General features: G+C 56.5%; 3 protein-coding genes across 8 annotated transcripts in view; 2 read left to right on the plus strand and 1 right to left on the minus strand.

Moving 5' to 3' along the window:
* Nucleotides 1–177: 177 nt before the first annotated feature.
* On the plus strand, nt 178–2,864 carry HSPB7 (heat shock protein family B (small) member 7). The gene is made up of 3 exons (XM_042831753.1): nt 178–383; nt 568–701; nt 1,104–2,864. The coding sequence occupies exons 1-3, from the start codon at nt 251–253 to the stop codon at nt 1,287–1,289; spliced, it is 453 nt and encodes a 150-aa protein (XP_042687687.1). The 5' UTR covers nt 178–250; the 3' UTR covers nt 1,290–2,864.
* A 533-nt stretch (nt 2,865–3,397) lies between these two features.
* Nucleotides 3,398–9,466, plus strand: ZBTB17 (zinc finger and BTB domain containing 17). The gene is made up of 16 exons (XM_042831749.1): nt 3,398–3,485; nt 5,088–5,312; nt 5,480–5,689; nt 5,773–5,961; nt 6,040–6,228; nt 6,311–6,439; nt 6,615–6,853; nt 6,931–7,073; nt 7,194–7,494; nt 7,596–7,683; nt 7,919–8,035; nt 8,138–8,258; nt 8,344–8,474; nt 8,555–8,770; nt 8,891–8,980; nt 9,067–9,466. Exons 3-16 carry the CDS (start codon nt 5,482–5,484, stop codon nt 9,354–9,356), a joined length of 2,451 nt encoding a protein of 816 aa, XP_042687683.1. The 5' UTR covers nt 3,398–3,485; nt 5,088–5,312; nt 5,480–5,481; the 3' UTR covers nt 9,357–9,466.
* Nucleotides 9,467–10,690: 1,224 nt separating this feature from the next.
* SPEN (spen family transcriptional repressor) overlaps nt 10,691–13,167 on the minus strand; it is a 55,920-nt gene continuing 53,443 nt past the window's right edge. For 5 of the 6 annotated variants that reach the window (XM_042831744.1, XM_042831743.1, XM_042831742.1 and 2 more), the window contains 5 exons: nt 12,680–13,093; nt 12,213–12,407; nt 11,868–12,026; nt 11,417–11,542; nt 10,691–10,885 (listed from right to left, as the gene is read on the minus strand). In XM_042831744.1, coding sequence (XP_042687678.1) covers nt 10,799–10,885; nt 11,417–11,542; nt 11,868–12,026; nt 12,213–12,407; nt 12,680–13,093 — 981 coding nt within the window. In that variant the 3' untranslated portion in view covers nt 10,691–10,798. Of the gene's footprint in view, nt 10,886–11,316; nt 11,543–11,867; nt 12,027–12,212; nt 12,408–12,679; nt 13,094–13,167 lie in introns of those variants that run through there. The other variant, XM_042831748.1, reaches the window with a different exon arrangement.

The following is a 13,167-nucleotide window of genomic DNA, read 5'->3' on the forward strand; positions in this document are numbered from 1 at the left end:
GGTGGAATCAGGTTCCCCCCACCACGGCCAGGACGGCGAGGAGCCGAGCCAACGAAAGGGGGGAGAGAGGAAAAAATTTCCACGGCGCCCAGAGTGATGTAGCAGGACCTAAATTTAGCCGGTTTTACAAGAGGTCTGGAAGGTGGCCAAGAGCCAAACGGGGCTTTATAAGCTCGGTGGCCGCCCTCGAGACAGCCGGTGCCGCTGGGTGAGGAGGTGCCATTGGCCCCTTTGACCTGCTCTGGAGTGGATGAACTTGAAATCCTCCTCAGCTTTCCGGTCGGAGCACAGCTTCCACCACCACAGCCGCTCCTCATCGCCCGCTTGCCCCATGGAGCTTTTTGGGAGCTTCGCCAGGCCCCACGAGCCGATGGGCTTCCCAGGCAAGTCCCTACAATGGGATCGCGGCGAGGGCGCACCTCACTTTTTGGGGTCCCGCTGCAGCCCAAGGTCACCCCAAGGAGGGTGGAGGGCTCGGATTCAACACAGAGTTGTGGGAAATGAGTCAATTCTGGGAGGGAATTATCGGGGGGAAGGGGACGAGCTGACCCCTGCGCTGCCCTACAGCTCGGCCCAGCACCAATGGCAACGTGAAGACCCTGGGCAACACCTACCAGTTCACAGTGGATGTCAGCGACTTCGCCCCTGAGGACATCATTGTCACCACCTCCAACAACCAGATTGAGGTGCACGCTGAGAAGGTGAGCACACCCTCCGGCACCCCACATCACCACCCCAATGCTGCCACCCCCAGAGACCCCCACTTGGCTATCACGACACCCCCACAGTCACCAATTGAGCACTGAAGTCCCTATTTCCTCGTCTTTTTGCCCTTTATTTCTGCTGCAGCGTCCCATGTCCTCTCCCAGGTGCTGTCCCCACACACCCTAAATCTTAACGCCCCAGGAGCAGCTCCCAAAACAGCACCTTTGTTCCTCCAGCTGCCAGCCCCAGGTGACTCACGTCCCACCAACGCACCCGCAGGGAGATTATAAATATTAACACCACACACAAGGCGACACCGCGAGCCTCACCCAAGGGCAAAGGAACAAAGCTCTCCTGTGCCTCTTGCAGCCTAAAATCGCCCCTTTCCCCCCTCCCAGCTGGCTGCGGATGGCACCGTCATGAACACCTTCACCCATAAGTGCCAGCTGCCCGAGGATGTGGATCCCACATCGGTGTCATCCTCGCTGGGGGACAACGGCACGCTGACCATCCGCGCCGTGAGGCAGCCGGCTAAACACAGCGAGCACGTCCAGCAGATCTTCAGGACTGAGATCAAAATCTGAGAGGCCGGGGGCAGCGCCAGGGCCGGGCCTTTCCCCTGCCCCGTGGGTAGATTGCGGGGTGCTCCCTTATTTATCTAGCTGTCTGTCTGCTCCCCGGCAAGCTGGCTGCCACCCCGCTGGTTTGGGATGGAGGGGATGCTGTGGAGGGGATGGGAGTGCTCCCCGCAGGCTCCCTAGGAGGTATGAGGTGAAACCCGCACACAGCATGAGCATCCCTCACTGCAGGACCCACAAGAGATTGCAGGCATCATTTTGGGGCTGGACTGGGAAGACCTGGAGGTCCCACAGCAGTCGTGGTGGTGGTGGTGGTTGCGGGTTTGCCTGCAGGACGGATACGAGGAGTGAGGCTGGGGAGCGAGCCCTTCCCTGACCCTCTGCTGGAGCTTTTCTTTGTATATACAGCTTGTACTGGGTTATGAGAGATAACTGAGAACTGCTGTCTCCTCCTTTCATTCTTCTGCTTTCCTGATGCTTTTTCCCCAAAGGAGCCGAGTTAAAAGCACAGAGCAGCTGCAGGCTCAGCTCCAATGGGGACCTCAGTAGCAGGGACCACAATTCCTCCTGGATGCAAACAAGAAGCTGGCCCCAGCATCCCTGCTCCATGCCCACCTCCTTGTTTATTTCCAGTCCCAGTGACTCACTTCTTCCTGGCCGCTCTATTTCTAAGCCCTTCCCTCAGCTGCTCGGCTGCCAGCCCACCTTGGAAGGTCACCAAACCCTCTTCTCCTTTTTGCCCACCACCAAGCCCTAGACGGCAGCAGGCTGGGGCAGAGAGGCTGCCAAACCCAGGGTTCCTTCCTTTGTGGGACCAACCACTGCCCCGAAGCCACCCCATGTGTACAAACACAGCACAGGGCTGTTTATAGAGACCACACAGCTCATGTTACCTTGGCACGGGTGCGAGGTCGGCTTGTCCCATAATGGCTTGTGATCAGCATTAACATGCCTGTAATGCTACAAGGACATTCAAAGGGATCTAGCTGGTGCCTTTCGCTGTTTTATTTCTGTCCCACGCTCACCTCGGGTGAGGCAGGAGCTGCTGCAGGGCTTGGTGGAGTCCTTGCTGCAAGGAAAAATGTTTAAACGGTGTCAAAAAACCTCCCAAAGAGCCCAGTACAGCTCAGAAAATTGGAACTGTGCATCTATGGGGATATGAGCGACAGGATGCATCCACCGTGCCCCAAAATGCCACCCCACGGCACCTGGCACCCACACACTGCAGTCACACGGTGCCACCTAGTGGCGAGGAGGACAGACAAAAGACCCAAAGGGAAGAAAAAAGGGTTTTTCACCCCAAAGCTGCCTGGTTTCGGGGTGGGAACTGGGGGACAGAGTGAAAAGCAGCTCAGAGGTCCAACGCTGAACATGGCCCTGCGAGGGGCTCATTGCTGGCAGGCTGGCCATGCCACACGCACCTGACAGGGAAGCTGGTACATGAGAACAGCTGCCTGCACAGCTGTGGCAGTTGGGCCACCCTCGCCTCACCAGCACCTTGTGAAGAACAACCCTGCCCCGACGCTCCTCTCAAGCGGCCATCCCTGCACTACACCTTTCCTATGGGAAGCCGCACAGAGGATCATCTGGGTTGTTAACGACCTGAGCGAGACCCTCAGCCCCACCCACCCAGTTCCTTCAGCACGCAGGCCCTCGCCAGGATAATTCCGGCGCCTTTCATCCCCACAGAGCGTACCTCGGGGCCCGCTCCTGTAGGGCCACCCTGCCACCACAGAATCACAGAATCACCCGGGTTGGAAGGGACCTCAAGGATCATGTAGTTCCAACCCCCCTGCCTAGCAGGGCCACCATCACGGCACACCCTCATCCCCAAGCTTAGAGACACCCAAGGAAGGAACATCAGCCCCCACGGACGCACAGGGCACGAGGCTGAGCCCCCGGTTCCACAGAACGCCGCAAGACCCGCTGCTGCCCGCCCCACCCCGACAGCCCCATCCCAACGCCCGCCAACATGGCGCCGGGCCGGGGAGGGAGAAAAACACTCGCGTCACGTGACCCGACGGCCACCCTCACTTCGCGCATGCGCGTCCCCGCCCCGAGCAGGGCGCGCAGGCGCAGTGCCGCATGCGGTGGGCGGGAAGGGGCGACGCCGCTTCCGCCCGGTGCTAAGATGGCGGCGCCCTTTGTCTGGGCCGTGTCACGGGCGGTGATCTGAGGCCGCCAGCGGGCCCGGCATGGCAGGTAGGGCCGAGGGTGGTGGGGGTGAGCCTGGGAGGCTGGGAGGAGGCTCGCTAGGAGGCTGAGAGACTCTTAGTAGAGGCCTGGGGGCAGGCTTAGGAGGAGGCCTTGGTTTTGGGGTGCAGTCCCCCTTTGCGTTGAACCCAGCTCTGAGGTGAGGCCCTGCGCTGAGTCTGACTGCTGCCCGCCCGGCTCCAGAGCTGAGGGCACCTCTGAGCCCCTCAGGAATTTAACAAAAAAAAAAAAAAAAAAAGGGTTTCTCTGCTCCACTCCGTTGCAAGAGCCCTTTTTAATAAACGGGAGAGCTGCCAGCCCTCACAGTGAGAACTTCTGGGCGTTGAAGGAGGAAAGAAGGCATAAAACCTTTGCTTTACATCTCCTGTTGCTGAGCACCTCTTGCTCCGTTGGCTTTCCCTCCCTTTCTCCCCCCAGTTTCATACCCTGGGAGCACACTTGTGTGGGCTGCACCCTGGGACCTGGCTGTGGCTCTTGCTGTGTGTGCAGGTGCTCTGGTAGCAGAGCTTTCCATCTCTGTGGCGGATCGGGTAATGAGGGGCTTGTCAGCTGCGTCAGGGAGAGATGGGAAGGGAAAGCAGCACCACGCCCTTCTGACAAGGTGGAATCGGGGGGTGTCTGCTTCTGGCTGCGCGTTGTCTGCATGGAGGTCACAGCACCTCGGTGTGGGGTAGGAAAAAAAGCAGCAAGAAACCGCTGTGGGTTTTGCACAGCTCTGAAGCAGTGAGTTTTGTAGTTTAAAACAGGGGGTTTGCAGTGCGTTTCTCCCTGGAGGGCTGCGTAGAGTCTTGACTTCAGCACCAGGGAGGGGCAGATTTTGGAGGAGAGCCACAAACTTGTCATTCCTCATAGTGCCATAGTGCCTGGTGTGGTGGTTGGCGACCCTGCACACAGCAGAGGGGTTGAAACTTAGATGATCATCGTGGTCCTTTTCAACCCAGGCCATTCTGTGATTCTATGGTTCCCAAGTCTGTTCCTGAGATCTGTCTGCGGCACACGGTTGCAACCCAGGACCACTCCTCTTTTATCATTGCTTTTCAGGCATGGAGCTGAGCTCAGGCACAGGGCTTTGATACATCTTCGTGTGTCACAGCACCAATAGGAAAGGGTTTGTGTCCATGTCAGCTGCTTTCTTTAGCAGTCCTGACTGCATTCCTTTTTTTTTTCCTGCTCCCATCCTATCCTTTTGTGTTTGCATGCGGCTCAGAGCTTTCTAAGTACATAAGGCAGCATTGTTTGTGCTGCTGGGAAAGTGCTCTTTCTCTAGGGAAGCAAAGTTTCCCTTGCAAACTTCAATGAGTCTTACACATATATATATATCCACACATATATATGAGGGTTTAGATAGATCTTGACACAAGTATTGTTATTTCTGGCTGTTGATAGATGTGTCTGGGGGCAAGTGATTTGTTGGTGTTTGGTTGAAAATCATCCTGTGTTTTGGGACAGGCAGGGGAAGGAGACACAGAGAGCATCTTTGCTCAGAGGAGAGCAAACTTGTGTGGTTCTCCTCATTCTCCTCCTTTCCAGCCTCTATCTTTCTGACTTCTCAGCTGAGCAAACGAAGCCCCTAACACCTCCTTCCTGCAGGTTTCTTTTGGCTGCTCCTCTCCAAAGGGTGATTGCTGTCAAGGGAGACCCAAGGCTGCAGAGCAAGGCAGAAGACCGTTGGGAGCTCATTGCTGCGACCCACTGCAGACAGGAGGAGGCTCCCTCGTCGCACTGCACGCCCGTCCTGTGCTTAGCAGCTGAAGGAACACGTTTGTGGCTTGCAGCAGCTGCCCCAGTTGAACTGGCCTGCCCAGCCCTGACCGAGTACGTGAGCTCCCACTGCCTGCAGATGTCTGCAGTGCTCCCACCTCCTTCGGTCCGCTGACCCTCCGCCTTCCGCTTCTTAGGATTCCTGGCTTCGTGCTCTGCCCCATTCCCGCCCCTTTGGGCTTTTAGCACCACCTCACTACAGCTCTGCTTTCTGCCCACAGCCATGGATTTCCCTCAGCACAGCAGGCAGGTTTTGGAGCAGCTGAACCAGCTGCGGCAGCTGGGCTTGCTGTGCGACTGCACCTTCGTGGTGGATGGCATCAACTTCAAGGCCCACAAAGCCGTGCTGGCGGCATGCAGTGAGTATTTCAGGATGCTCTTTGTGGACCAGAAGGAGGACGTGGTGCACCTCGACATCAGCAACGTGGCAGGTAGGATCCAAGGCTTCTGCAGATCCCACAGCCGGATGGGTGGCACGGGTGGGAGCTCGCAGCCTTTGCTGTGCCTTTTGCAGGGTTGGGGCAGGTTTTGGAGTTCATGTACACGGCCAAGCTGAGCCTGAACCCTGACAATGTGGAAGATGTGCTGGCTGTGGCAGGGTTCCTCCAGATGCGGGAGATCGTCAACGCTTGCAATGCACTCAAATCCCTCACGGTGCTGGCAGAAAGCCCTGTAGAGAGCCGGGAGCTCCTCACTGAGCTCGGTACGTAGCTTTCTTGTTTTGTTTCGCCTCATCCAGCAAGCCATAGAGGCCTGATGGCATAGTTTTCTTCCTTTGCAGGGGTTGAGAAGGTGATTGTTGAGGGCAAAACAGCGGCAGCAGTAACGCAAGGTGATTCTGACAAACCAAAAGATCCTCCCAACCCAGAGGGGAAGGAAGAGGCGCCTGTGGCCGCAGCAACACAGCCCAAGGAGCCAGCAGAGCAACCGGATGCCAAAGAGGGCCCTGCAGAAAGTCAGCAGCCAGGAGGTGAGCTCTGAACTCCCCCCAGATGCCCTGTCCTGCTGCCCATTACTTCTTGAACGTGGCTGAGACTCTCTGCTGCTCGTAGGTGTGGACAGTGCTGCCGAAGCCGGCCCTGCTGCCACGTCCCCCAGCCGCCTGCAGCCAGCAGAGAGCGAGGTGGGCAACAGCAGCCCCAGGGAGAAGGGCAGCGATGCTCCCAGCGCTGAGGCAAGAGGTGCGTTGTGGTGAGCACAGCACGGGGACTTTGCTGTTTTCCCTTCCTGGGAGTGGGTCAGGGTCTAAGGTGCGTCAGCTTAAATTTGGGGTTAGAGTTAGGAAGTGCAGATGGGTTTTGTGTCTCTGATGCTGCTCTCGATCCTTCGTGTCCCTGTTTTTTTGAATGCATGCAGAGATGGAGCTGGAAGGGAAGGAGAAAGAGGGGGAGGCGATGGCAGAGGAAGAAGAGGAGGCTAAAATTCCCAAGGCAGCACAACCCAAATTAGAAAGCAGAGAAAATGCTGAGGATAACGAATCAGGGAGCACTGACTCCGGACAGGAGAACTCAGGCGAAACGCGGCTGCTGCGTTCGGGTTCTTACAGCGACAGGACCGAGTCGAAAGCCTACGGCTCCGTCACACACAAGTGTGAGGTGAGGGCGGCCGCAGCCACGGCAGGGCTCCCGTTCCTCGGTGCCCCCGGCATCACCGCGCATCTCTCTGCCCGCAGGACTGCGGGAAGGAGTTCACCCACACTGGGAACTTCAAGCGGCACATCCGCATCCACACCGGCGAGAAACCCTTCTCCTGCAGGGAGTGCAATAAAGCCTTCTCAGACCCGGCGGCGTGCAAAGCCCACGAGAAGACGCACAGGTACGGCGACAGCTGCCACCCGGCTCCACTCTTGGAGCTGTGACGGCGGCAGCGGAGTCAGAGGTCGGCGGGGACTCGCTGTGCTGCTTCCCTCACCTGCCAGCCCCGCGTGCCTTGCAGCCCGCTGAAGCCCTATGGCTGTGAGGAGTGTGGGAAGAGCTACCGCCTCATCAGCCTGCTGAACCTGCACAAGAAGCGGCACACGGGGGAGGCCAAGTACCGCTGCGACGACTGCGGGAAGCTCTTCACCACCTCAGGCAACCTCAAGAGGCACCAACTGGTGCACAGTGGGGAGAAGCCCTACCAGTGCGACTACTGCGGGCGCTCCTTCTCTGACCCCACCTCCAAAATGCGGCACCTGGAGACCCACGACACCGACAAGGAGCACAAGTGTCCCCACTGTGACAAGAAATTCAACCAGGTGAGCTGGGGCAGGGGCTGGAGCAGTCACGGCTCAGTGCCCACCATGGGGGGCTGCTGGGGATGGTGGGGAGCTCTCTGCATCCCGATGTTTGTCCCCAGGTGGGGAACTTGAAAGCTCACTTGAAGATTCACATTGCGGATGGGCCCCTGAAGTGTCGGGAGTGCGGCAAGCAGTTCACCACCTCAGGTAGCATGGGATGGGGAGCTCCCCGAGCAGGGTATCCACTGTCCTTGGGGAACAGAGAAGGGTTTAAACCCCCGCCTCGCATCCTGGGGCTGCTCCTGAAAGGAGCTGATCTGCGGGACAGAGGTTCCCTCCCATCTCCCCAAGCTGTTGCAGGGTTCCTGCTGCATGCGGCACAGGGAGGGATGGGGGCGCTCCGGTGTCCCCGTGCTGCTGTCTGAGATGCAGCTGCACGCAGGCAACCTGAAGCGGCACCTCCGGATCCACAGCGGGGAGAAGCCCTACGTCTGTGTGCACTGCCAGCGGCAGTTCGCTGACCCTGGGGCGCTGCAGCGGCACGTCCGCATCCACACGGGTAGGAACGCAGCTCAGCCTCCACACTGCCTTTCCTTGGAGGGCTGAGGGGGGGGTTCCACGTTGATCCCCGTGGGGCTGAGCCCTCCTGCTGCCTCCCCAGGAGAGAAGCCGTGCCAGTGCCTCATCTGTGGGAAGGCGTTCACCCAAGCCAGCTCCCTCATCGCCCACGTGCGCCAGCACACGGGGGAGAAGCCCTATGTCTGCGAGCGCTGTGGCAAGAGGTGAGCGTCCTCCGTGGTGCTGTTAGTGCACACCGTGCTGCTGGGCAGTGCCACCACTGTGTCCTCATCCCTGTTTCCCCTTCAGGTTCGTGCAGTCAAGCCAGCTGGCCAACCACATCCGGCACCACGACAACATCCGACCTCACAAGTGCACCGTCTGCAACAAAGCCTTCGTCAACGTGGGTGACCTCTCCAAACACATCATCATCCACACCGGTGAGTGCCCCCAGCGCTCCCCGCGCTGCCCCGTGTGCCTGAACCCACAGTTAACCTCCTGCTTCCCCTCTCGTCCCCAGGGGAGAAGCCGTTCCTCTGTGACAAATGCGGCCGTGGCTTCAACCGGGTGGACAACCTGCGCTCCCACGTCAAGACGGTGCACCAGGGCAAGGCGGGCATGAAGATCCTGGAGCCAGAAGATGGCAGTGAGCTCAACATCGTCACGGTGGCCTCAGACGACATGGTGACGCTGGCCACCGAGGCGCTGGCTGCCACCGCTGTCACACAGCTCACGGGTGAGCCCTGGGCCGTGGCCGCGGGGCACTTTGCTGTGGGTCGGATCCCTCGGGCTGAGTCTTGCCTGGCCTCGTGTCCTCGCGGCGCCCTCAGTATCGCTTCTCTCTCCTTTTTTCCAGTGGTCCCCGTGGCGGCCGCTGTGACAGCAGATGAGACCGAAGCGCTTAAAGCAGAGATCACCAAAGCGGTGAAACAAGTGCAGGAAGCAGGTGAGGAGGGGAGGGGGCCGGCATCGCGCTCACCTGGCTCCCACCCCGCTGCTGCCACATCCCGGGCCTCCCCTCTGCCCTTGCAGACCCCAACACTCAGATCCTTTATGCCTGCGATTCCTGCGGGGAGAAATTCCTGGATGCCAGCAGCCTGGCGCAGCACGTCCGCATCCACACGGCCCAGGCGCTCGTCATGTTCCAGGCCGACACGGACTTTTACCAGCAGTACGGCGCCGCTGCTGCCACCTGGCAGACGGAGCAGGTCATCCCAGCCACCGAGCTGCTTTTCCGTGCCCGCGACAGCCCCCAAGAGGCCCCCGCCGCCCCCCTGGCCCCGGTGCCCCTCGCTGGGGAGGGCCAGGCACCTGCTGAATGACCCACCCGCACCCCCTCGCCTTTATTTAAAGTCAGCTGCTTGGAAATGGTGTAAAAAGTGTATTTCTGGAAGGAGAGAAAGAGAAGGAATAAATGGCAATATTTTCTAAAGCGTGTGCTGGAGCCCACTGCCTCACACAGGTGCTGCAGGGGTAGGGAGGGAGGTACTGCAATACGTGCTACGAGTGTGGCTGGATGCTCCCCCCTACTCAGGGCTGGGGCAGCACAAGGAGCCGTGAGGCCCCTTCTCATCTCTTCCTGCTGCTCAGGGGAAAGAGGGCCAGCACTGGTGTGGAATAATGGAGGCAGATGCGTGGAGCAGCCCTTCCCTGCACCTCGCATCCGTGGGGATGATGAGGTTGGGGCTGAGGGGTTCACTGTGCCCAGAGGCAGATGGGGATGGGGGCCGGTTCTCCCCATCCAAAAACAGCCCTGCACCAGGGATGACGCCGCCGAGTGCCCAGGGAGCAGCGTGCTGCACCCACTGCAGGCTGCGGGGAGGAAACAGCAAAACCACCCCGACGTGGCTGCGGGTCTGAAGCATTCAGCACAGCAGCTTCCGAACCGACAGAGGCGCAACGGTGCTGGGCTGCATGCGGTGCAGAAGGATGCATGCGGAGGATCTGTTCTCATCCAAGCTGGAAATGCCCATTTCTACGACGGCGGTGGCTGCAGCACCCTGCAGCCGAGTGCTTGAACAACGCTGGCAGGACAGGAGCTGCACTGAGGAAGGCCCTGCCCGCCCCCCGGCGCAGCAGCAGCACAGCGGCGCGAGGTGTTTTGTATTTTTTAATAAAGTTTGTAATCCAATGGACACACAAAACAAAACTGCGCTGAGAAAAACAGTTCCATAAATTAATAAGTGTTAGGGGAGGTGAAGGGAGAAGGGGGTAAAAAGTCTTTGTACAAGTGTATAACACTTCCACAGCTCATGAGACGAGGGAGGGGGGCATGTTTAAATGAAGCGCACTTACAAATGAGTGACAATACAAAGTCTGAGTATGAAAATAAGATTTTCTCTGAAAACACATTTTTGGCACAGATTAAAAAAAAATGTATGTTGTGGGGATTTGATTTTTTTTTTTTTTCTTTTTAAAGTCAGTATTATATATATTTATATATATTATATATATATTTATATATACACACACCCACTGAGTTCTGCATATCCCACCAGGAAGGAAAATAGCTCTCCCTTTTGTTTTGCTTTTTTCTTTTTTTTCTCTTTTTTTCTTTTTTTTTTTTCCTCTTTTTTTTTCTTTTTTCAGTGTAAACTGTACATCCCAGATGAAGAGAAGACGGCTGCAGCAGGGGTGGGTGGAGGAGAGGAAGGTTCACATCCAGGAAAAAACAAAACCAACCAAAACGAAACAGAACAACGAAAAAAACCAACAACAACAACAACAAAAGATAATGTGTGAAATGATCCTTGACCCACAGAATTCAGCAGAAGTTCCCAGGTCCTGCGTTTAGTCCACGGCGCGCGTTCGTGTGTGTCAAGACATCCAGAGCGTCACAGCATGTCTCCAACTGTGCAAAGGTCCGAGTCACTAATTTAGTGCAAAGGCAGTTCAGGTTCTTTTTTATTTATTTTCTTTTTGTTAAAAAAAATAGCCGTCCTTTATTTTCCCCAAAAGGAGGCACGGAAACCCAATACCAGTCCGCCTGTTGAGTGCATCAGTTGTCCATAAGCTAAAGCAATATGTAAACATACAAGGTAGCAGAACCACTACCCAGCAACAGTTTGATCGAGGCCTGTTAGGGCAGGAGGCTGGTAGGCTGGCAGCATTTTCTTGTTTCTTTACTTTCTCTCTCTCTCTCTTTTTATTTATTTTTAATTTTTTTTTGTGATTTTTTTTTTGTGTGTCTTTTTGTGGGGGGGATTTTTTGTGTTGTTTTTTTTTTGTTGTTTTTGTTTTTTGGGGGTTTTTTGTATTTTTTTTTTTTGTTTTTTTTTTTTTTTTTTTTTTTTTCTGCAGGGCCTTGGAAAAAAAAAAAAACAAAAAAAAAAAAACAAAAACCAAAAAAAAAAGAGTCAGTAAGCAGTTAAACGGCTCATACCGACGCAATGACGATCATCAGGTGAGGAGAGATGTTGGAGATGCTGGCGAGGAGGTCGGGGGCCAGGCGGGACAGGTGGCTTTCTGAGAACTCACAGGGTGGGAAGATCTGCAGAACGTAGGCAGGCTGGTGGGGAGAGAGGGAGTGCAGTGAGACAGCAATGCACTGAGTGAGAATCCCAATCCCCCCCTTCTTGTCTTGAAACCAGAGTTTCGAAACCAAATGTTCTCAGCTATGGTGAGGAAGAGATGAAAAATGGCTTTGCTCTCTTTTCAGCCTAGGGCTGTAAAGAACAAAACCACAGATCGGGGTTCTGCTCTGAGCAGCAGCAGTGAATGGGGGTTGTTTCAGTGATTCAATGAAGGGCCTCAACCACAACCCCGAGTGAAGCAGGTCCATTATCTACACACAGCTTTCGTCTGCAAAGTTACCCCGCTCTCCTTGCCCATACCTGATTAGAGCCAGGGTTGGGAACGTTGATGATTCCTGCTGCTTGTTTAGCCTGCAGGTAGCTGATGAAAGCAGCCTTCAGTGACTCAGTCTGATTCACAACATCTTCCTGGTCTCGTCCACAAGGCAAGGCCAGGAGCAGGCAGTAATCGCTCTCCACCTGGAAAGAAAATCAACCAAACTCAAGTCAAACTTCGCTTGGAACAGGCCTGCTGCTGGCTGACTTCAATGCTCTGCTCTCCCAACTGGAAACACCCACTCCTCCCGAGGTGCCAAAGGAAAGAGCTCCCAGAACCTTACAGAAATGCCAACCGAGCGAGGAGAGAGCGAAGGCTGCAGCCCATACCATCATCCTGCGTGCGACGCCCTCCAGCTGTGAGGCCTCGAGCCGCATGCGCTGAGCGATGCGCAGAGGCGGCCCCCCCTCGGGGGCAGGCAGGGAGCGGTGTGCCAGCACGTTGTTTCCAGACACAAAGTGGAGCTGAACGGCGGCCGTGTCGTTCTTTAGAGCCAAGAGGCCCTGCCACACGATCGGGTATTTCTGTAGGGAGAGGGAGAAGAAACCTTAAGACGGATGAAGACAGTGAACTTGCGAGAAGCGCTTCTCTCTCCTAAAGAGGGGTCTGAATTGCGATGGAAATCCCATCTGAACTGAGTTCTCTCATGCTTCCCTCTAATACTTCCATGGGAGTGTTAGACTCTGGCGCTACACATGGGAGGAGACAGGCAGAACCCATCTCCTGATCGTATCTCTCCCAGCAGGAAGCAAGCAGCACGAGGCTCCTGGCCTGAAGACGACAGCAAGGTGCTTACCGTGAGAAGCTGAACCATATCCACAGGTCTCTGTGACACAGGGTGAGGAGATGGCTCCTGTTTCAGAGCAGCCTGGGGCTCGGGGCGGTTGAGGGGCAGCCCTGGCGGCGCCCCAGGGCCCGAGGTTGTTGGGATGAACAGTGATTGCTTGGGAACTGCCTGAGCTTGGTGCGGTGATGGAAGCTCCTGTTTCATGGAAATGGCAACAGGCGAAGGGTAGGAGGTCTGGCCCGTGTCTGCTTGTGCCCTCTGAAGGTGGACGTGAGGGTCTATCTGTGCTGCATGCCTATTTACAGTGGGGTGGTGGCTCTGTTCGGGTCCCGATGCCGGTGGGCCCTTGGGATCCTGGGAGATCTGGGGAGTCTTGCTGCGTCCGGGCTGGCTGGGGTGCGAGTGTTCACCCTCTGGGAGACCCTGGGAAGCAGGCAATGGGGGAAAAAGGAAAAACTTTAGAGCACGGGCATATCAGAGCTCGCTAATGCACCAAC

This window comes from Centrocercus urophasianus, unplaced genomic scaffold, assembly GCF_019232065.1.
Source record: "Centrocercus urophasianus isolate 14NV4802_14NV808 unplaced genomic scaffold, USGS_Curo_1.0 seq_36, whole genome shotgun sequence".
NCBI lineage: Eukaryota > Metazoa > Chordata > Aves > Galliformes > Phasianidae > Centrocercus > Centrocercus urophasianus.